The following is a 22,839-nucleotide window of genomic DNA, read 5'->3' as shown; positions in this document are numbered from 1 at the left end:
AATGCCCACCCCTGGGTGTACAAAGTTCCCTGGTGGACACTGTATTGTACTGTGCCACACTTGATTGAAAACGCTAACCCTCATCTTTCATCACTGAACTGAATGAGAATGATTTGAATCCATTCCAGCCTCGCAAAGAGTTTAAGCAAAGGAAAATATCATTCTATAATTTGTAATTTATAAAAACATATCGTAACATTATTAAATTACAATTACGGAATTAAAATGCGCATCATGAATAATTTGCTCTGATGTGTGCAACATGGCCACTGGGTGGCAGTTTAGTACAGCTATGCAGGAAAAAAGATTAGTTTCACTCGACAATTCTAAGTGACTCGGTAAGCTGCAGTATTCGTCGCAGAGGATAACAAATATACGTATGTTACATTGTCGGTCAACATGTGCTGATGCACCATTTGTGTTTGAATATCCGTCGCTTAAAGCCATGTAACAATGCCCCGTAAATCTTATGGAAAAAACTTCAGTCAATCTTCTTTCACGGCACCACAGTAATTATGGCCAAAAAAGTCTTATTATATTTTCACTGAACAGCCTTTGCCCAGGTTTTTGTGTGACGTTGCACATCTGTTAGTCCTGAATTCATCATGTGTAGTATGTGCTGCTCAGGATAAAGAGCAGCAATTTTGAGTGTCATGTGGTCAGACCATCAAGAGGGAACAACCAATAGATGACTTCTTGTTCCACTAATTCCTTACACAGTGAAACAAGCCTTCTTGGGAAAACAGCCATTTCGGTAAGTCTGTATTACGTCGACAGGAGCCTGAAAGCTGGCTACACCAACCCACTGACCCGCTGCACACAACCCACCCTAAATCCTTCCACTCCTCCCCATCACACCACCTCACTTCATCACAATTCTCAGTATAGCTGTTGGCATATCGGCACTCTGGAAAAATACTTATTTCCCCTAAAAAAATCTATTCATCATGTCTGCATTCCGGTCTTTTATGTGGTGAAGGGAACGCATTTCATCATACAAACACAATTAAAATTTCCTCACTAACACACATATTTCCTGCATTTTACCCTTACAATACTGTCTATTTCAACATTAAAAGTAAATGTTATGTTTAAAAAGGATATTTCATCTTCTGAATTAATACCTCTTCAGTGTCTCTATGAAATAAAGCTTTGCACGGAACACGCATATCCACAGGGACCCCCTCAAACGGCATTTCTAATGACGAGAAAGCGCAGGCAGACAAACAAAGCCACGAGTGGGTATGAGGCTTGCATCTTTATACCACACATACAGCATCCACACTGTGTGGAAATGGGAATGTAAAACGGAGCGGACCACCATTGTCGGGCTGCAGGAAGGTCTTGAAAACATTTGTCTTGGATTATTTAGTTGCCAGTTAAGTAGCATCAACACGGGGACAATTGCCAACTACAGACTGTAACTAAAAGTAGGGTGTTGATGCTTTATGAGCCTTTCCATTTATCACCATTATGATTTTCACTCTTTATGTCTCTATGCCACATAAACGGTGAGGGTTCACTCTTTGTTGATCCTTGTGATTGACTGTAAGGCCTGAAAGCAAAGTGTCACAGGAGAATTTCATCTGTCCATTCATAAGTGATTCAGTGACTAAGACAAACTAAAGCCATATCATTCTTTTCCTATAGAAGACGTTTACCATTCACTGTGCTCCGTCGGGAATGCTTGGACTCGCCTACACCCTAAAAACAAGAAGCTTCTTTCTTACGTTGGCGATGGGCTGAATGCTTTGCTTTGCCACCCTCGACCCAATGAAAACACCCCCCGCCCCCCACTCAAGCTGTCGAGACCCCCCCCACACACACACACTATTAATGCAATGCTTTCTCCTTGCGAGTGTGGCCACCGCTAAAGACGATGGGCACGTAAAGCCAAGGCAAAGACAAAACAGTTTGCACAACATTAGCTGTAAAAACACTCTTTATGCATATCGGTAAGGGAAGCCAGATCAGCATCACACTACGAGATGTGTTCTCCCTCAACTGAGGACACTCCTCTCCTGCCTCAGTGTAGTGAAGCTCAAAAACAGGTGTCTCATTGTAATACTTGGAGGGAAAATGAAGACTCTGTAAAGACAATCGAACATTTTGTCTGTATATATTTGAAGATAAGTGAAGAAAATGTCTGAGAACTGTGTAGGAGTGAATTGTGGAGTTCTAACATTAAACTGTTTATCACCAATTCAGTTGTTCAAATTTTGGGGGCTTCCAGCATTAGTCGCTCCATTCACACAACATAAACAGTTGAGTGCCTTCGTTTGCGTTATTGGTTATCTGTTGAGTTACGTCGTCATTACTACAAGGCCCACTTCTACCGTTATAGCTATACGAGAATTTGAGAGTGGAGACGATTTTACACTATATTGCACCCTCAGTTTATATGATTTTTTTAATTATTCAAATTTGTCATTTTGAAGACACATTTATACCAAACAAGGTCTGGTATTTAAGACTGATACCTCAAAAAGACAATATAGTATAGCCTCTAATGGAGGAGACTACTCACTGTGTGAACGGAGGAGTCAGAATCTAAAGGTGCTTTCAAAACCCCTCAGGTGACTAACATTAAATAGACCCTCAAGTGTGAGCTCGCAGATCACACACACATTCACGTGGCACTCTTAATTATCGCTGCTAAAACTGCTGAGGTGCCTGAACACACAACAAAGCATACCTTTTATTGTGTAATTCCCAACAATAACGAGCGCTTGTTTAATTACCGCCTTGACTCAAGGGCTAAGGCGGAGCACAGCACTGAGAGTTATGTTGAGTTCAATAGCTCGTGTTCATTGCCACACCTTATCATGCATATTTATCGACTTTCACATTTCATGCTGGCAAATGTGAAGCATAGCCTCTTTTTGTTTCCCAGAAGACACAGAACGTTTAAGCAGCACCGTCTGTTTAAGTTTGTGCAACAGGAATTAGTGTTAACTATTCCGCCTATTTGCCAACACTCACTTAGCAAACACTGCTGAGATTGTATTCGCTCCACTTTTTTTTTTGCGCATGATTAAATTTTAACAGTGCGGAGAAGGCTTTATTGTTCAATTTGCACACGACTATATAACATCAGCATTTTTTTTCTGCTTCCAGACAAGAAGTCACATTTCATAACTAATTAAATGGAGCCCTCCCCTGCCAGTAGAGTCCACTAAAGGGAATTGTTTGTATCCAAGTGTCAATATATTAAATCACAGGGGCTAATGAGTCAGGTCATGGTTTTCTTTTATCTTCACTCTTGCATGTACACATCTTCATCAGCTAACAGTCTCCTTAAATGGGGGCTGAAGGGGATGGACTGAGCCTCCATGGGTGCATGCCAAATGTGGCTGACTGGGATGTTAATGCCCCCCTCCGCACAAACCCCCTTCCACACAATCCTACTCGCAGGAGAACGTACATCATCAACACAAGTATGTTATCATTTCCCTGTGCTGTTATTCTCTTATTATGATGCTTACTGTTCAAATCTAGCTTCACTCATTGGGGGACTTGCACAATTTTTTGGTATGTCTGTTTTTCATCCCTCCAAGTCATTATGCTGGCACGACAACAAAAGCATATGAGAACACACTCACACATTAACCCTACATTATTATGCAATTACTATGCCACCCTGTGATCATTTAAACTACCTGAACAGTACCTCACCTTTTTTCCTATCATGGATGTAAATATCCCCTGCTGTTTACTTCCCCCATTAAAATTAGAATAACTTTCAAACAGTTTGCGTGCCCTGCACATCAATGCAACAGTCTATTTTTCCTTTAATCTTTGCTGGGGGGTTTTGTGTGTGAACATGACACACATACAACCTGTCTTTATGGAAATAAAAGCGCATGACGGTAAAGTAAGGATATGTGTGCAATATGAAGATATTGCAACATGAGTTGACTTTTCTTTTCTTACAAAGTCTCTTCAGCTGTGGAACTTGTCACAGTTGGCACAATAAGGCCTCATTTCAAACCGGCGGTGTCATGTTTTTATTTTTACTTAGCCGTTGTATTTTTGGTTGTTGTGATTAAAACCATTCCACTGTTTCATGTGCTTTCTCCCGCCTGTTGGCGAAGATAAAGTTCAGCTTGACCTTTGAGCTACTATTTATTCTCTTGATGTTTGTATCAGTGTGTGGTGTCCCGTGTTGTCATTTCTGTGAATGTGCTTACAGCCCAGCAGAGGGGAACATAGTTAAATGTGTGTTGGAGATATGAGGCAAAATAAAATGGGGTAAGTCTAGTTTGCTCGTTATTGTTGCAATTTCAGAACAACACAGTTAACTTCGGGATAAATCCCTCCTTTGCTAATGTATATGTTTATTTGTAACGTGTGACATAAAATCGTGCCAACAACTTTAGTCTAAATCAACTCCAAGCTAATCTCATCGTAGGATTGAATAAATGCCAAAAACAAGGATCGACTGACTGAAGAGGAAAAAATAACACACAAAGCTGTCAGTTGACATTTTCAATAAGCCCCTAACATTGCAATCGAAACATCTGCTATCTTTAAAACAAGTGACATTGTAATCCCGGAGGACAAAGCCTAAATCCCCCCCTCGCTCTTGTAAGAAGAGCGAGTAAGGATGAAGAGAGCAGCCACTTGATTAAACTGCACGCAGCCTTGTTCTCAACCTCTTTAACTAAACCTTAAAGCGACTCACTTCTGTCAGATTCCCTTCGATCCACCGAAGAGGAAAAAAAAGAAAAAAAAATCCTTGAAAGAGAAAATGTAGCTTGTCAACAACAGTCTCAGGTTGCAGCACCCGTGGTTATACTGTCTGGGCAGTTTACGATTTGCACTGATGTGATGGCTTGCCTCATCAATATGATGCCTCCAGCATGATGTATTATTTTAAGTTTCCTCCCTCAAGCCAAAACAGAAGGACGTTGATGGCCTTTGACGTCTTCAATAAAGTTTAATGCTCTCCAAGTGTGCAGCAGCGTAACTAAATCCCTCAACACCACTCATCACTCTGCTAAAGGTCTATGCTTTACAGGCTGGAAGCGTGTTTAGATGATTAATTAAGTCTAAGGAGGCGGAGAGCGATAAGGATTTTTTAGTCCAATTCCGATATTGGGCAGAGTGAAATTTGACGGCCATTGTGAATGCATTGTGAAAAAAAAGGAAAAAAGAAAAATATGTTTGTACCACACCAAACGTAAAATTCAAGAAAAACTCATTTTAAAAAAAGCGTTTGAAAATGTTTTTTGATTTTTTTTCCGGGATTCTTATATTTGTTTTCTGTTGTAATGTGTATGTCTTAAAAAATACAATATGAAATCAATGGCTGATTTTGCCGATTTTAAGAGCTAGAATCGTCCAATCGGTTGGCCCATAATTTCAAATGGCTTTTTTAATGAAAGCAGAATGGCCTGCTTTTGTTATCTCCTCTCTTTGAGGATCTGTCACCACATTTGAGATATTTAGCGGAACTGTGATTGAAAAAACCCACCTGGCTATAATCTAAGCAAAGAAAGAGTAAATGTAATGCAGCCAAAGAACCTGTGGCTCAAAACTGCTCTATCTGTTCAAGTGCTTGGAGATGAATATTTGGGATGAAATCCATGCTCTCAAAGTGGCATCAAGTGGGATTTTCAGGTGTCATTTACCTTTAACTACATGACTAGACTAAGTAGAGGCCACTAAAAGTGAGATGAATTAAGGATGCGCCCTCTCAAGTGGAGGGCCCTTCATGACAGCACTAATACCAATACTCACGAGTGTAGTATATGGTACTTCATTTGAGAGTGCTTCTAAGATTTTTTTGGTGTGTTTTGATTGCGCTTAGTGGGATGCGATGTAAGCCATTTTAGGCTGTAAAAATATTTGGTTAGGGTGTATGTCTCTCGATTGAATCTCAGCTTTCTCAAATTCGCCATGCTTGCATGTACAATTCTTTGTTGAATGTGCAATGCTTTTGAGGTGTACCCCGCCTCTCGCCCAAAGTCTGCTGGTGTAGGCTCCAGCTCACTGGCAATACTAATTAGGGCAAGCACTATAGAAGTGGCTGCTTATTAAGAAATTGTTGACCTTCCAAAGATCCCTGAACAGGTATATACTGCATGTGCCAATAGGTTGCAACAAGAATGACAACAGCACTTTTTCTTTCTTAGCATTTTTGAAATGTTTCAGGCACTACATTGGTATGACTGAAAATACTTTAATATGTTGGTTGGTCTTTTACTCTTTACAAGACAAAAGACCAATGTCGATTTATAATAAATCCTAGAGTATAGTAACTTAGTATGTAGTTTGTCTGCAGCCTTTTCTTTGACTGTGCTCAAACGTCTCCATCATAAATGCCTCAAGGCTGATGAACATTCAAGATACCACAAATATTGTGAATATTTAGAAGACTAACTTTGGCACAATTAAAGTGATGATTGAAAGGAGACACAAAAGTGGAGAAATGTGCACACATATCTTGCATGCTCTGCATCAGCCTCATTTAGCCAGGGAGGCTTGCAACCTTGACCACATCAAGCGATCGGCCCTGAGGCGCCGAGTACGCTCTGCATTCACCACCAATGCCCTGCCTGGGTGGTCTTTAACTCCAGCAGTTCATTCTGTATCACATCAGGCATGCACAAAAGCTAACTGATAACTGTGAAGATGAAGGAATGGAAGAAAGAAACCATGCGGCAGAATGGCAATAAATCCTGTCTTCTGCCAAAGTGTGCCATGTCGGCCTTGTGAGACTTCCTGACTTTCAGAGGCATTTACCAGCCCCTTTTATGTCACCCACCTCCAGGGTCTGCTCCCATCTACTCATTAGAGCCTGTTACTTTCTTTCTGTTAATTAAGATGTGCTAATTATTCTCTCCTGTATTTCATTATTTCATGGCACCCCAAAACCCCACAGTTCACCCAATGATTCATGTGAATAAGTGTTAAGTGACTTAGATTATAATGAGGGTCCTACAGATATTGGGTTTTGGAGACTAATGCTAAATCTGATATACAAAAGATTTTCAAAATCATTTTTGTTTTGGTCACATATCACAACAATAAAGTTCAAAATTACATTGTTTTACAGTAATCTATTTTGTCCATTGGGATTTGTTTGACTTTACAGCAGACAGAAAAATTAGCTGCTTTTTTTTTTGGGAGGGGATGGGGCAATGTTTGAATGTCCTTATCTTTGTCTTATGTTATCATGTAAAACCAGATTTCAAAGTGCTAATATCGATTGATTGAATTTGACTTTAATTATAATACACAACATTTAATGATAGATAATGTTACCTCTAAATTTTGATTGGTTCAGATGTTTTATGCATGGTGTCAAGCAAGTGGTCACAATGTGCATGTAGTTTGTGTGGAAGATGTTGTTTTTTTTTTTAAATGGTCCATCAGTGCAGATGAATAACCTCCCTGTGTAGTTAGGGTTTCTGAGTACGTACTGACCTGAATCTGCTGCTGAAGAAGGTTGATCTTGTGCTGCTGCTGCAGAAGCTGCTGCTGTTGTCTGGCAATCTGTTTAGAGAGCAGGAATGAGATGAGAAATGCATAAAGAATCAGGTGAAAGACATTAAGGTGCACTCGCAAGTTTACCATAGATACATATATATTAGTGTTGAGCTATACTTGATACTTTAAGAATCAGAATAGGGCAAATACAAAAAAAAACTTATTTTACCAAATATTTTTCTTGAAAGTAAGATGCTGTTTTTATAAAGCTATTAAATCATAAATATGTAGTGAAGTGTTAACCACATTGTCAAAGTAGTGGCAGCGCATCCTAAATGATTTAAGGGACAGACAAACCAAGGTCCCTCTAGCAATGTCTGAGTGACAATCAGGCACACAGTAATCCATCTCATTCCAGCAGTCTCCTTCCCTACATGCCTGCTTGATTGAGCATGACAACCTAGTTTTAAGTGTCATTTAATTTTCATTTTTAAATATAATTACAAAGTGTTCACTGTAAGCTATCGTCCGTCTGCAAATGTGTCAAGATTAATTTGTGCTGGCTCCCTCACGAGTGTCAACAGCTAATTACTGTGTTGTATGCTGATGGCTTGATGACATTCTAGCTCTCAGCGGGCTCCCTCGGCCTGCCTCTCTTCCTCCTCCCCCACCGCATTAATATTGCTCCCATTTCAAATAAGACGAAAGAATAAAACCTTTTATGCGACTGTTCCTTAATGTCACAATGTCCACAGAGTTGAATGTAGTTTGCAAATGAACATCATGGATTGAAAAAGAAATCAATACAGTTAATGTATTATTAGTGTACTTTAAGCAAATGCATCACTTCAAGGTATATGGTCAATCTGTTCATTTAGCCCAGCAAGGTCTGTGAGGGTGCTGAGAAAACTCTGAGTGAACTCCTTGCTGATAATTGACTCATAGCCATTAGGCTGGCTGCTGATAATAAAAGTGTCGCCCGTGTGGATAGTTTGTGTCCTTATTTCTTCCCAGACATTAACACACTTCATGGCCTGTGCTAATTTGCTGATTTGTACAATATGGCTCATTGGCCTGATTTGTGCCGCAAATCTAATGCCAGCCTCGTTCTAATAGGAGCCAATTTATAAGATCTAGAGGACATCCATGTTGATATAACATTTAATTCTCACATCCCATTGCATTTCCTAGTACAAGTCATAATAATGTTTTTCCTGCTGTAGAGCATAAACGTGTGCGGGAGAGCATGACTGAAATATCCAAAGCTATATAGAAAGTTGCAGCTACCAAATCGTATGTTGTCTCCATTTGCTTGTATGGTGTGAGATTTTATTTATACATAAGGCAATTTAAAACGAAAGTGCATGTTAAGTGGCACTTCAGTTCTAATGTGTTTAGTGCCTGTTATCGCCAACAGGAAATGGAATATCTAGGGAAAACAGCTTCAAGAGTGAATGCAGTATTCCAAGGCGTGGACAGGTGGCACTTACCTGCTCCTGCTGCTGACGCGCCAACTCCATTTGCTGCCTCTGTTTCTCCATTTGAGAGGCGGCCAGCTTCTTCTGTTCATCGTGGGCGGCCAGGAGCTGTTCTCGTAAACTGATCAGCTGACTGATCATTGTGGAGAGCTGGTGTTCCTTCTCTGCCAGGCTCTCGGGAGTACCTAAGAAGAATAGATAGAGAGAGGTACATTTGTTAGATTAAAATGGGCGCGTTATGTGATAGAAGAATCTCGGTCAAGGTTCAGGCAAAAGTTTATAAGCCACTGGTGAGGCCAGGCATGATGTACGGCTTAGAGGCAATGGCAGGTAGATTTAAAGCTGCTGGAGATAAAGATCGTCAGGTTCTCTTTAGATGTGACCAGCTAAAATAGGATTAGAAAAAAGCTCATCAGAGAGACAGCCACATCCGAATGTTTTAGAGACAAAGAGGGCTACAAGATGAGGAGGGTGACAGATATACTGGTGAGCGAAGTTGGATGATGGAGGATGAGAGCAGGATGCAGAAGAATGGCTAAGATGGACAAGCATTAGCCGAAAAAAAAGACAGCCATAGGGTGGGTCAGATCTAGATGTGGAAGAAAAATGGCCATACCCATTTTTCTTGTAGTTGTGACAAAAGCCAACGAGCCAGCTGAATGCTTCATAATAAAGTGCCGACTTTAAAGTGCCTTAGCTAAGTGTGTACCGCTGACCATAGCGATCATTATGTTGGCCTATTGTATCATACACAATATGTCGTACAAAGAAAACTGCACGCAGCGAACCTGACTGCAGCAGTGTTAAGGTCACACAGTCTGTAATGGGCCATTTGATTGGAGCTGGTAGCCATAGCTTTTAGAAGAATAAAAGGAAGCTATTGTTCCTTGTGTAGGAAAAGAGCTGCAGGGAGCTGCCAAACTCAGATGGCAGCTCCAGTCAAGAAAAGTCAGAACATGAAGGGTTGGAAAAAAATCCACACACTGCAGCTCACGCTAACAGATTGTGCACGGTGTTCACGTTGCTCAAAAGCGCCAAAGATTATGATGTTCACTCTTAATAGGTTGCTCCAGCTCTCGGGAACAGGTGTAAAGGTTGTGGAGACCGATGGGTTTGTCTTATAGTTTTTGCCAAAATGAAGCGCAAAAAACAATCCCAAACAAATGGACTTGATGCGTTAGTGAGAAAGGCAACCAAATAATACAGAGTCAACGAAAAGACAGCTATCGCTTTTTGTCTTGGACAATATGGCATGATTCCTTCTTGTGGCTGGCTCCAAGTAAGCCATCCTAAGCTCTCGTTGCATATACGGCTCAAAAGGCACACAAAATTAACCGCGCAGCCATTTCAAACATTTTAGGTGTGCTCGCTTATTTTGATCGATTTCCACATCCAGCCATCCAACTGACAAACTGAGGAAACATGCAGCCAAGACACCAACAGGCAATGTTTGCATATATGTTCAATTCTTTGGCGGTCCACACTGCTCGGTTGCACCGCTCTCTCCAGCCGCCTAATCAATGCTAAGTGATCCCACCATTGACTTACACAGCCAACATAATTGCCAGCGAGAGGCTGGACAGTAACTCACTCTCCTCCGACTGCACTCCTGTGTGACAAGCTGTTTGTGGAGAGAAGTGACAGAGGAGGGAGAACGGTATAAAGCCGTGGTGATATAAGAAAACTGTGCAGGGAAAGCTGGCCTGGGGCCAGCACAAGCTGATTCTTTCCTGGGTGTCTTCCTCTCGTCTCTGGCCACATCTGTCTTGTGTTTCTGCGAGAGCTCCCAGGGGCCCTCTCCACTCAAACTATTTTAATTTGACTAAACACCTGATTTATTTTATCTCTCCGATGAGGAAAGCCGTTTGTCTTAATAGGGCCTGTCAACCTCCAGAAGCCATTCAAGGCAATTTACTGGCTGGCTCGTATGAACTTCACTTCATCTCGCTCTTCCTTTGCTTGCCTGCTGCAGTGGAAGAGAGCGGCAATTCTCCATTTATACTTCTTATGAAAAAAAAAAGCACCTAAAAGCAGCTATTCATTCGGCCCGCGTGCAGCTTGAATTGACTTCTTATTCACCCGACTAGACTTGTTGTGAATGGCTTATCTGTAAAATTGATGCAATTGCTACCAATTTTTTTAACCTTTGCTAGTGTCGGTGGTATCACAGGTCACCAGCGACATGTATCAAGCACCGCCGCAATAAATAACAGAGCCGTAGTCGGAAGGGACTAGCAAACTATAACGCGTAATCCACAAAGGAAGGGAGAAAGAAAATCATATGGAGGCTAATAGACCAAACGACACATTACCGATGAACAGTCGGCAATTGAGGAATGTCCGCACTGAAGATGAAAAGTTCAAAGTGGCAAAAATAATCACGTGTACAGTACATCTACTTGTGTGGCTGTGTTAATGCGGTGCTAACGAGCCACAAAAGATTCCGCTGGGCGCTTTCCACTCAATGTCCTGTCCAGACTCTTAAGAGAATATGAACAGAGGGCCCATTGTTGAAAAGGGTGAGCTGAATTGTGGGAAGCCCAGACGGCCCGGCCCGTTCGTGCTATTTACTCATTTCGCTCTTTTCGGTCTTTCACACTTGATAGCAATGCACCTTTAGAATAACCTTAAGAATGAAAACACGAGCGTTATACCCAAAGAGATCAGAAGTAAATCAAGCGCATATGTTTTTGTTTACTGGCTAGTATAAAAATCTCTTTCATCCTGCTCTAAATTATGGATAAGCTTTAAAATGCAGATAAAAGTTTTATTGGGTGGTGCAGAAGAGGAAAATTGTGGTCTGTGTCTGAGCAGCCTGCCGACAAAGGAGGCCGTTTCCTGCATATTGTATGGCTTTTAACAGTGCTGGAGCTGGGGTCTGCCCGTTAACATGTCTCCTCAAATTGCGCCAAAGATTGCGGACTGACAGCCCAGAAATCGGCACTATGTGAAGCAATGTGGGCACGAGGCTCCATCTAACATGCTGTCTCAACTTCCTCATTGATACATGCGCCCCAGCAGGACAATACAGATGGAATGGCCCTCGATAGTGTGCTCAGACTTGGACTGTCTGCGGTCCCAGACATTCTAAATTGACACACGCAGGAAAAGGAGTCTGTGTGCTCAGGCCCAGTCCCCTCCTCAGCAGTCACATTTTGACAGTCCCGCTTCTTTTAAACGTCACGATGTAGGGCAGAAAACAGCAATGGGTGACTAAATAAATGATAAGAGGAAAACAAGCAGAGCCATGGTTGCTCGGGGAGGAATGGGGGTATTTGAGCCTTGGGGTCTTTGGATAAAAGGCACTTTGTAGGGGTGCGATTTGTTCTGTCCAATACTCGCATCTCCCTCTCTCCTTGGCTCCCTCCTCTCTGCTCTAATCAAGCAGTCTCTAATTTGGGTTCCAAGTCCAGTACAGGGAAAAAGAAGGAGGCTTGTTACTTTGAAGAGTCCCGAGTGAATAACACAGATAAAAGATTCAGGCACACAAAAAAAGAAGAAAAGCGAGGGAGGCCGAGGGTGAAAAGGGGGAAAATCACAAGGCGCCCTATTCTCTTCCTTTCCCTTAGTTAGGACAGCTGAGCCATTATAACCTGATCGGAACTGTTTCTTTTTTTTCTGCTCCTGGAATGTCTTTGTCTCTTACTCAGCCAGCTTGGTAAATGTGTGCATATGTTCCAACCCTAGACTAAGAAAATTAAAATCGTTCTATGTGATACGACAGTAGACTGCCTCAACTGGACATAATCGCTTATTTTATCTTAGATAATCTTTTAGCTGGTGTATGTCCTTCTCACCGCTTCTCTCGAACATGTTCAATCAAAAGAAGGTGCGTGCTTGTCATGCATAAATGCACACACGTGAAGTCAACCGTCAACTGACTCTTTGTCAATTCTTTCCCATGAAAACCAAAAGACTGGTTGAGAAACCGCTTAAAGGATTTTGAATGGAATAATCGGCAGCCCAAAAGAACTTCGCCCTAAAATACCAAATGGATATAGTCTCTTTCACTTATCCTGTTGCAGTGCAAACATTTTCAGGCATTACTCAGTGTCAAAAGTCTGACTATTGTATGAACATGGTGAAATACAGTTTGAAAAAGTCTGACCATCTCGGTTTTTAGCGCTCCTTAAGTGTGTGTACTCGGGAGATGTCATACGTTGTATGCATAGGTATGACCTTATATACATTGCAATGTTTGGGTTATATTATTGAATTAAAACAATTTAAGGGGCTCCAGCAGATCTTCAGATTGGAACTTGAAGCGTTTATTAATACTAGCCCACTTCATTTTGCACAGTTCAGCTGTACACTGATGGAGACTAATATTTTGATGATAGAGGAAGCCACACTCTTCAGTTTAATTATGTTAATATGAAAGCTCCAGCACTTCAGTGTCTGTCCGTGACACTGGACAAGGTAAGAAGATACTTCATCTATGTCAAGATAGATACTCAACCTAAACATATCACTCCACGTGAATGCCAATGGCCCTGATATTCAAACACAAGAGACACAGAAACGTGTCTGCTGTTGTTGCAGTAGTCATTATTTCGGACGATCAAGAAATGTAACAAAGATGAAACTATGGCATTGGCTACAAACTGAACAAAGAAAATGACAAAGATTATTTCCTAACCATTTAATTATGATGAACTTGACCCCTCTATTCATTTGTCTATCCACTCATTTTCTGTACTGCTTACATTCTCACTAGATTTTGACCCTTCTGCCCTTAAAACATCAAAAACATAAACAGTTTTCAAGGTTTGCCGTGAACAAAGTGCAAATGACATGAGTCAGTGATCAAGGTAGGATTTGAATGTTTGCGCATTCTTTTCACACACAGTCAATTCATGGTCTTTCAGACTGGATGTACAGTAATTGTTACATTGCACAAAAGAGACTTTTTCAATAGCGTTCAGATTATTGCTCTTGAAGAGTAGCAACCGTGTCAGTGTGTTGCGAGAGGTCAAACCAGTAGTAAAAATACTGATGGTGTTGTGTTGATACATTCAAGTAAGATCATATTCATCAGTGAATGATCAAGGATGTGATCGCTGCGACTAAATCAAATATGAATCATTTCTTATTTTGACAATACAGTGGTTTTATATTGAAGATTTCAGTCTGACGATAAACTCTTTAGTGTGTGATATCAAAAATTGAATAGGGCGCTGCCTTGAGATAAAAGTGTAATTTATTTGATTGAAATAAATGGAAAGGCCATCAATCCAATGCAGGCTTCTTCAAAATACTTTAATGAGGAAAACACCATAATATTGTAATCTATGAAACATAAAATAACATTATAATTAGACAGGATAAAAGATTATTTATTTTAATAATTTAATTTAATAATTTAATTAATAATTTGATACACTGCATCATTCAAATAGCCATTGTGCTTTGGCCACCTGGCGTCAGCATAAGACAGAAAGACATCCATACTGTTAATAGAGAGGACTCAACTCTTCACAGCTCATCAGCTAATATTAGTTGCTGTTTAAAGAGGATAAAGATTTTAGGACTTTTAGTACTGTTACTATAGCATCTGTCTCCATGTGTTGCTGCACCATTAGTGTCTTTGTCGTAATGGGTGATAGCACTGTAACATCGATGCAAATTAGCATTAGAATTAAGCAAAGACTGAACGCCTAAGCTATGTGGTTGTTTTCAATACTCAAGGTGTTATTCTCTTTGTGTCATCTTTGGTTTGACAATAAACTATTAAACTAAACATATCTTAATTTTTTTTTCAATGTCTTAAGAAGAAGAAACTCACACTAACTTGCAAAAGGGAAAATGAGGCAGACAAAATTAAAAAGCCAAATGTCAACCATAATCATATAGTCACTTGTTATAAATGTGATTTAAAAAAAAAAAAACTAAAATGTAAATCTCAAAAACGCACACCAGCACACATAAACACTTCAGATCTTACTTGCACTGCACAAGTTAAATTCCACAATTCATTAGAGGAGAAAAACACACTCTTCAACACTCCAGTACATTCATCTGGAGACTGTGGCCCGAGGAATAATGATTTACTGTGGCTCATATTTCACCTGAGTGCACAGGGCAAAGACTTGACTGAGGTGTTTTGCACAAAATGCTAACGGAGGCATTTTGGAGGCAAGCAAGTGGACAGATACGGTTTTGTGCTGTTTGTTTGTTTGTGCAAATGTAATATGTGAGGTGTTGATTTATTGTAGTCGCTTTGGAGGTTTGCTTTGCTGTGGCCTCATGTACCACACTGGCTTATACTAAGAACTTTTCATTACATCTGTTTTACTGATTTGCAGCCACAATATGAGAATATTTTGTGTTTTGTTGTATTCAAATGTAGAGTGATGTATTCATGTTAATTCTGGTGTCTGAACAAATCTCAGTGTGTTAGCGGTCAGTGCAGCATAGGTACCGTTGGGCTCGCATCAAATCAGTCTCAGTCGCCTCCTCGCCCTGCCCTGTGTTCTCCTCCTAAAGCGCTTGCACTTATCTGCTCGCCACAGGGCCGCCTGTGTGCGCCCGGCCACTGTCATGTAGACACCATTCCCAAATTGATTGCGACAGTGCGAGAGCTTCAATTTTCGTGCTTCAGATTTTGAGCTGCACATTTGAACACCAGTGTACAATGTTAGGCTCCCTTCCCCTCCCTCTTTGGCAAATTCAGAGAGAATGAATACAGCTTGTGTTCCAATTTAGTAAATAGATATTTCCCTTCACTTTGAGAACATTCATGAGCATTTTGCTTTTTCTTTTTCTGCCTCCCAGCCACCCCCCTGGAAACTGGCACTCAGCGGGGAAACGTAAACAGCCCTGTTGAGTAGCAGGCTCAAAGCCCCTGCACATAGCAATGCATGCCGCACAGAGCAACCTTATCTGCCATAACACTGTGTATTACTGTATTTGTGTGCAAGTGTGTGCATGTTGTTTGTTGGTGCATGCCTGTGTGTGTCCACGACTGAGTACTGTGTTGGATGATTTAAGTTGATCCAATCTGACAATTTTGCCTTTAAAACATATAATAATAATAATAATAATAATAATAATAATAATAATAATAATAATAATAATAATAATAATAATAATAATAAAGCTAATAGATTTCATTTAGATATTTAAAAAAGATAGATTTTTATGTTTTGTCACATTTAAAAATGAGGCCTTAAAGGGGAACTTAAGTTCAACAATGGCCTTTACAATAATGAGTTATGCGCCCTCACTTGTCTAAACATGGCTAAAATGGGTCTAAAAGATCTTGGATTTGATGTCTGTAAACCTACAGATAGATACCCGATTGTAATATTGTGGCTTGTTCTGTAAACAGTTACTTGAGTCATTTTATCAAAGACAATTAACAGCTCGATTCTGAGAAGGATTTACTCATCTGTTTTCAAACCCTTGCGGTGATGCGCTGAAGGGAGTGGGGAAGAAAAGTCAGTTAGAGAAGTAACCATGTCGACGGATTACAGTGCCTTCCATTTTCTTAGACTTTTTGTTTTGTTGGACAGCTTGTTGAAGGAAATGCCACCCACTATGATCTGATTGGCCTTAACAAAGTGCATCACATCGTCCTTGTGTATGTATTTTTGCTTCAAGATGTATTATGATAAGCAGATGAGCTACAGTAAACATGTCCACTGACTATCTAGTTCGTCTATTCTTCTTTCTTATCTTGTGCTTTCTGCGGTTTGGAGTCTTTCCAGCCAACCTTCACTTTTACACTGTTTTTTTTTTCTTTTTTTTGTTCAGGAGATTTCATCTCCCTCTTCATCGTGCTTGTAGACTGACAGCTAAGCTGAGGTACGGAAACAAATAGAAGTTGAGGAATTGACTGGTGAAAAGAAATCCCTCACCTTACTCTGCTTTTTGCCTGCTGCTGCTGCTTCTGTTGACACTAAGAGCGAACAAGGAGAGGAGATAGTTGGAGACCTCAATGCATGAACCCTTGAAAATGCTGCAAGTTTGACTCAAGTGCACAAGCTTTTAAAGCAGATTGTGCTTTAATTAGCTTCACCAAATATCCTGTCAGGTTAGCTGTGATATTTTTCATACTTTTTGTTATGCTGGGCCTGTGTGATCACCTTAAGGGGAAAAGGTATTTGAAGCAGTTCCAACATAAACGTATGTCTTTTCATGGGTAAAAAAAAAAATGGGCCAAGGGTCAAAACTGTGTCGTTAAATTTAATTATTTTCTCTCATCTGTAGAACAATGGCAGGACAGAGCAATGATAAAAGGTTGTCAGCTCATTATAATTGGAAGAGTAAATAGTGAGCGATTAACACAGATGATACAAGGCCACACATCCAGTACGGACTTTATGTCAGCCTTTATTACACACTCTTTTATTCATCTTTAACCTACAGGCATGTTTGCCTTTTGTGTTGATTTTTAACCAAACAATGAATGGCACATCTGATTCATCCTAACACTTAAGATCTTAATCAGAAGGTGTTTTCTACTTGGCACCTTTGTTTGTGTTTTAATTAGGCGGACCTTGTGAGTCTCCAACCCTGCGCTTCTTTTTAATTGGCCGTATTTACATCAGGCCAACTTCAAACACGGAGAGAGAGAGAGAGCGAGACATTTGTAAGCGGGGGCACAAAGCAGCTCTTTGAAATGTCTACAGTCATATGAAATGGCACGCTAATTAAAAATCTAAGTCTGCCGCTGTGATAAGCAGAAACATTTCTATTAGGAACTAAGGTGCACATACAGTCTCATCAACAGACACGTTATGATGTGTATTTTAGGCTGTTTACACGCCATCAATTAATCTTTTCTTCGTCATTCATCCAACAGCAGAAACGTGCTACCTCTAATTGAACCAAACGAGTTTGAAAAAGGCAAAAAACTATTTTGCACTTCCCAGACTGGAAGGTTTCGAGACTGGTGTCACAAAAAGACAAGTTTTCTTCTTTGATGTCAAGTGGACGAGCAGGTCTACAGAGAGATCCTTTGGAGTTGTGACAACTTGTGGCTGCTTCTCTATGACAAAGTGATGCCCTGAGTATCTGACACTTCCTGGCCGAGAAGAACATTGTCCCAACCTCACTACTCATCTCCGTGTGATTATTTTTCCGTCTTCTTACCTAGCTGAGTCATAAAGAAGATCTGTTTTGGAGACAAGGACGACATTATGCTGATGGAGCTGTGGACAATCCCAAAAGAATCCTTTTAGGAGTGCATAAGGCCATGGTAGAAAAACCTGAGAAAGTGTGCTAGACTCCAGGAGGATCACATTCAAGAGGAAAAGTTGCCATTCATAGTTTGCACCGAAGCTCTTGTGACACTAGTCCTGGTACTTTCTGGCATACCTTACGTATACAGCACAGTAAGCAAGAGCAGGCACGATCAACCTACATCGTTTTGTTGGCTTTTTAGAGAATTCCTTCATTCAGGTACACTTGGCAGCCTTTGGGAAAATTGATATTTAAATTACAAAAACCTGGAATAGTACCGGCGTGATGATGATTTTGTTTTTGTTGTACAGAAAGGAATGACGAAGGAGGCAATGAAGACCCGGTGACAGCCCGGTGTTATCAGCCAGCTGGTATTGTGCTTTCCTGTGCTGTATAAACACTCCAGAGTACTCAGTAACAGTCGGTGCTAAGAACTAAGAAGCAGCCCTGCCCATCCGCGGCCCACCTTCACCCTATCATAAACAACCTTTTTTCGAGGAGTACTGATTTGTGCTTTGCTGTACTCGGCGCAGCACGGGGTGTTTGCTGTCAGAGCGGAGACATTCCACTCCGGTGCAGACTCGCTGAGGAGACGATTGTGCTTCTCTCCCTTTTAGTGGCATTTCTCCTGCTCTGTTTACATCAAGCGCATGCCAGGTTCAACGGTTACGCTCCGCATGCGCTGCGACTGTAGAAGGGGACAACGACACTACGTTGTTCCAAAACTAAGAATGGGTGTAAATTGAATTAAGCGCTATGAGAGAGTTGAACATTCCAACAAAAGATTAATGGGATCTCAATGAAGAGTGCAGCCAAAGGCCTTTGTCTTCTGTAAAAGTAAAAGCTTATTTCTGAGATTACGCAGAAACCGATAGGAATGACGAAGCTGTTGTGGCATCTGTGCTGAAAGTTTGCTGTTCTTAATGCGACCACCATACTGAATGTTACCTTTGACATCAGCGAGAAGATCGCTTGTGTTGAGCCTCTCCATCTTTTCCTTCCAGTCTTTAGAAAGTAGTTTCTCCATGCAGGATGAGTCTATAAAAAAGAAAGTAAGAAAATTACACACCTCTATTGATGTAAGGAGCAAGTGAGAAAGGAGGTGAAGAAGGTGTGAGGCAGACTTTGTATGGCGAGCATAAACGCAACCATCAATTGGAAGGCAAGGACTGAGACGAAGGAGGTCCGTGCGTGCACATGGCTGCCAATAATGAAAACAATTAACATTTGTCCAGCAGACAACGAGTCAGAGAAGGAATGGCAGCAATCTGCCATGATGTCGCTGGAGACACTGATAAAGAACACACAGGGCCGGCTGACCCAGACCTCGGCCATCCCAGTATTGCTTCGAGGTCAGCTTGTTCCCATCAAACGCCAGCAGCAGATGCCATCCTCTACCTTCAAGCTTAATATCTTCAATTGTATCAACACATCTGAAGAGTTTATTCAAATGATTCTTATGCGATTCCAAAGTGTCCAAAGTATCACTTGGAGGCAAACCCCCATAGTGATGCCCAATAAAGAAATGGCAAGTTGAAGCTAACTCACTCATGTATGGACTGATGGAGGGATGGAGGTTTTTCATACAAGTCCCAAATTAGTACTGCCTGTGAATAATCTCATTCATCTCGATCCTTTCATTCAAAGTTTATTGAATTGACCACAAGTGGTTGTCTTGGACTTTTTCACCTCTCATTCAAGCAGGCTTCATTAGCTCATGCAACAATGCTTCTAAGTCAACCAGAACAGTTCAGTTGAGATCGATTCAATGCCCTGCGCCTCTCAAATTAGTCCTCTATTTGTTAAAATATGGAATTTAAAAAAAAAAAATCTACTAACAACAGGCTGTTAAATGTGAAAGTATGACTCATCCTATGACTTTCATTATCTTTGGTCTCGATCATATTCAAAAGTAGTGTTGACCGCACTGCACCGAATAATTGTTTCCTTTTATCACGCATTTTGTCCTTTTATTTTTCGGTTTCCATCTCTTGGCTCGGCTCTAACCCAGTAAACAGTGTTTGCTACCCTTGGCAACAGTCTAACTTCAGAGGGACTGGGGAGTAACAGGGGGTTCACTGGTTGTTGTTGCCTTGTTTAAGGAGGACTTTCTCAGAGATCAAGCGGAGTGGCCATTTTGTTTGATTGTCCACTTCCTCCAATGTGATGGGGTCGACAGGACGTCTTCAGATCAGGGTCATTATAACATTATTTCTGCTTTATTGACTTTCCAATTCCCAGCTCACAGTGTGTCCCCTTGACCCGACACGGGAAAGAGTGAAAAGGCTACATGTGTTTGTGCATATTTTAACTTCCTGTGTGGCACAAAGATCACAGCTTATAAAAGGGAGCTCAGATCTTCCTCCCTGGGCCTCACCCCAAAACAAAAGCCTCTCAAGTCATTGTCGTCAGAGAAACATCAGTGCATGACATTGCACCTCGGAAGCATGGAAACGGGCTTATTTTAAAAGGGGGTGACAGACGGAGGTAAAACAAACACAGTGGACGTATGTCAGGAGGCACGCATATGTTCTTGTTTTTCCCCCATTTGCACACGTTCACTTTCTTGGCGGATGGCACTCCAGCGCTTGATCATTAAGGAATGCGCCAACTGGTGGAGATAATGCGGTGCCAGCTTCCATTCTACTCCAGTCCTTCCCCTCCCTTCCACCTCCCTCCCAGGAGAACAGCCACTCCCTCGCTTCTCCAGACCCGACCTGCCAAGTGTTCCGACAGGAGAGGCTACAGCTGGAATGCGCTGCTGTCCTCCCTGCCTTCCACCTGGAAGAACTGAATAATGGGCCCTGGATTAGTCAATAAAATAACCTTTCAGCATTGAGACGCTGTCAACAAAACACCTACCCAAACGAATGGAGACGCACATTTTTAAACCAGGTGTGCGTGAAGAAACCCGCATTTTTTGAACACAAGAATTTCAATTAATGAAAAGAATGCCATTTCATTTTCTGTTTTATCTGGATCAATTATAAATGCTGGCGCTTGGTATTGGTAAAAGTATTATTACCTTGACACTGAATCCTATTTTAATCATTATGAATTATTTCTGACAGTCCAAACACCATTGGATTGCCAAGCAATTCACAACCAAAATGGTTGTGCACATTTTTAAGTCGAGAGGTTCGCTTCTTTGCAAGGACGTCATAATTGTGGCAAAGAGTCTTATGTGTTTATTTTTATTTTCTTATGGGGGCTCCTTACTCTCTCACACCCCCATCCCTCCCGTTGCTTTTCCTCCCCTTCTCCAGATAAAATGCTCTGTAGCTCGGGAGCAGGCCATTCAGCTGGGATGAGAATGGAATGAAAACAATAGCCCTTATCAGGCGCTTATTTACATTTTCCCAGCATCTCTGCGCGAGACAGCTTGGCTTGTCACCAAGCCCACATCACCCCACTGGACCTGGACCAACTTCCTCCAGACCCAGCGATTCCAGCGCTCCCTGCGGACCCTCGCCTGGCACGGACCTCCTCCGCTCTGCAGCGAGCGCAGATAGCAACATACAAAACTACAGGAGTGTGTGTCCAAGACGTGCTCCCATTGAGAGAGGGGGGGGACGCTTTTGGGACTGCTAAGCCTGTCTGGGTCGCATTGTCTCCTCTGGGGCTAGTGCTGTACTGCTGGAAAAATGTCCCTAACCTTCTTTTTTTTTTTTTTTCCTGAGACTTTTTCAGTTTCCACGTGGCGCTCCGAACGTGAAGAGTCGTTGGCCAAATGCAATGTTTATCTTCTGCCACAACTATCATCTTCCTGTAGACATATTGTGATATTATTGATGTGGATGACACCTAACACCCCAAAGATGAGTAGATACAAAAGTCCATACTCCTTATAACAATTTTTTACATACAGCTAGAAAAAAGAGTTGACAATAAACAGCCCAACAGTTGCATTTGTTCAGCACATTTGTCATTTTCCATGAAGGTTCTTTAGTTCTTGTGAAAATAAATATTTTATTTACCCTGATACTTGATATGATCTTTTGTCTGCACTCTTTTGCTCATTTATCTGGGTCATTAGCACTATTAAAAAAATCTTCAAGGAAATGTAGCTGAATAATGAAATGTCTTGGGATAAGTCGTCAAACATTTGCACACATACCAGTACACAAATAAGTCTGCATTTCCTTTATTTCATTAACTTTTTTTTTTCATTGAATGTACTTGATTTTAGCATGTCTGCCACATTGCTCTGCTATTTTTTTACAGGCTTTTATTGTCCATAAGTTATTTGAGAAACAATAATCAAATTGTGTCGGTATGTAAATGTAAAATCATGATTTCACTTGTGAAGACGTCCAGTCCGTACTAAAATCAACAAATCACTAAGAGTGTTGTGACTCCGTGTTTTGATGCAACACAACACCCATTTTGAAAACGGTCTGACAAAATGTTTTGTTACAACACGCCACCAAATGGTGTTTGATTACAGTGTGTTGTCAGCGATAAAATTGTTTCAACTGACTACCACCGCATTCCGAGCCTCTCCGTGTGCGCTGTTCTCCTGGGAGAAAGATGATATTCGCATTTGAGTGTTTGCTGAGGTACAAAGCCATTGGCAGTGAAGAGAACTATCGAGAAAGAAATTAGCCACAAGTCAAGGATAAAAGTCTGTGGGGGATATTCCAAAGGATTTGTAGCCCTGTATTTCTGCTAAGCGGCGTCTCTTCTCATATACTACATTGAAGAAAAATGGTGTGTTGAATCTATTCAATTTTATTTCATC

At 41.1% G+C, this 22,839-nt stretch overlaps 1 protein-coding gene and 1 long non-coding RNA gene across 9 annotated transcripts in view; one reads left to right on the top strand and one right to left on the bottom strand.

Moving 5' to 3' along the window:
• The window catches only part of sox6 (SRY-box transcription factor 6), a 123,309-nt gene that overhangs the window by 45,692 nt on the left and 54,778 nt on the right, over positions 1-22,839 (bottom strand). For all 8 annotated transcript variants that reach the window (XM_088370863.1, XM_088370866.1, XM_088370868.1 and 5 more), the window contains 3 exons: positions 19,047-19,136; positions 8,925-9,097; positions 7,432-7,500 (listed from right to left, as the gene is read on the bottom strand). In XM_088370863.1, coding sequence (XP_088226989.1) covers positions 7,432-7,500; positions 8,925-9,097; positions 19,047-19,136 — 332 coding nt within the window. The remainder of the gene's footprint in view (positions 1-7,431; positions 7,501-8,924; positions 9,098-19,046; positions 19,137-22,839) is intronic.
• Positions 4,186-21,494, top strand: LOC148400511 (uncharacterized). The gene is made up of 3 exons (XR_015857466.1): positions 4,186-4,251; positions 16,668-16,718; positions 21,462-21,494. It is a non-coding gene; the product is annotated as an uncharacterized LOC148400511 (long non-coding RNA).

The sequence above is a fragment of the Syngnathus floridae genome, chromosome 3, assembly GCF_059516105.1.
Source record: "Syngnathus floridae isolate MCC-2025c chromosome 3, RoL_Sflo_1.0, whole genome shotgun sequence".
Lineage (NCBI taxonomy): Eukaryota > Metazoa > Chordata > Actinopteri > Syngnathiformes > Syngnathidae > Syngnathus > Syngnathus floridae.
Note: the sequence above shows the minus strand (reverse complement) of the source record. Positions and strands in the feature narration are given on the sequence as shown.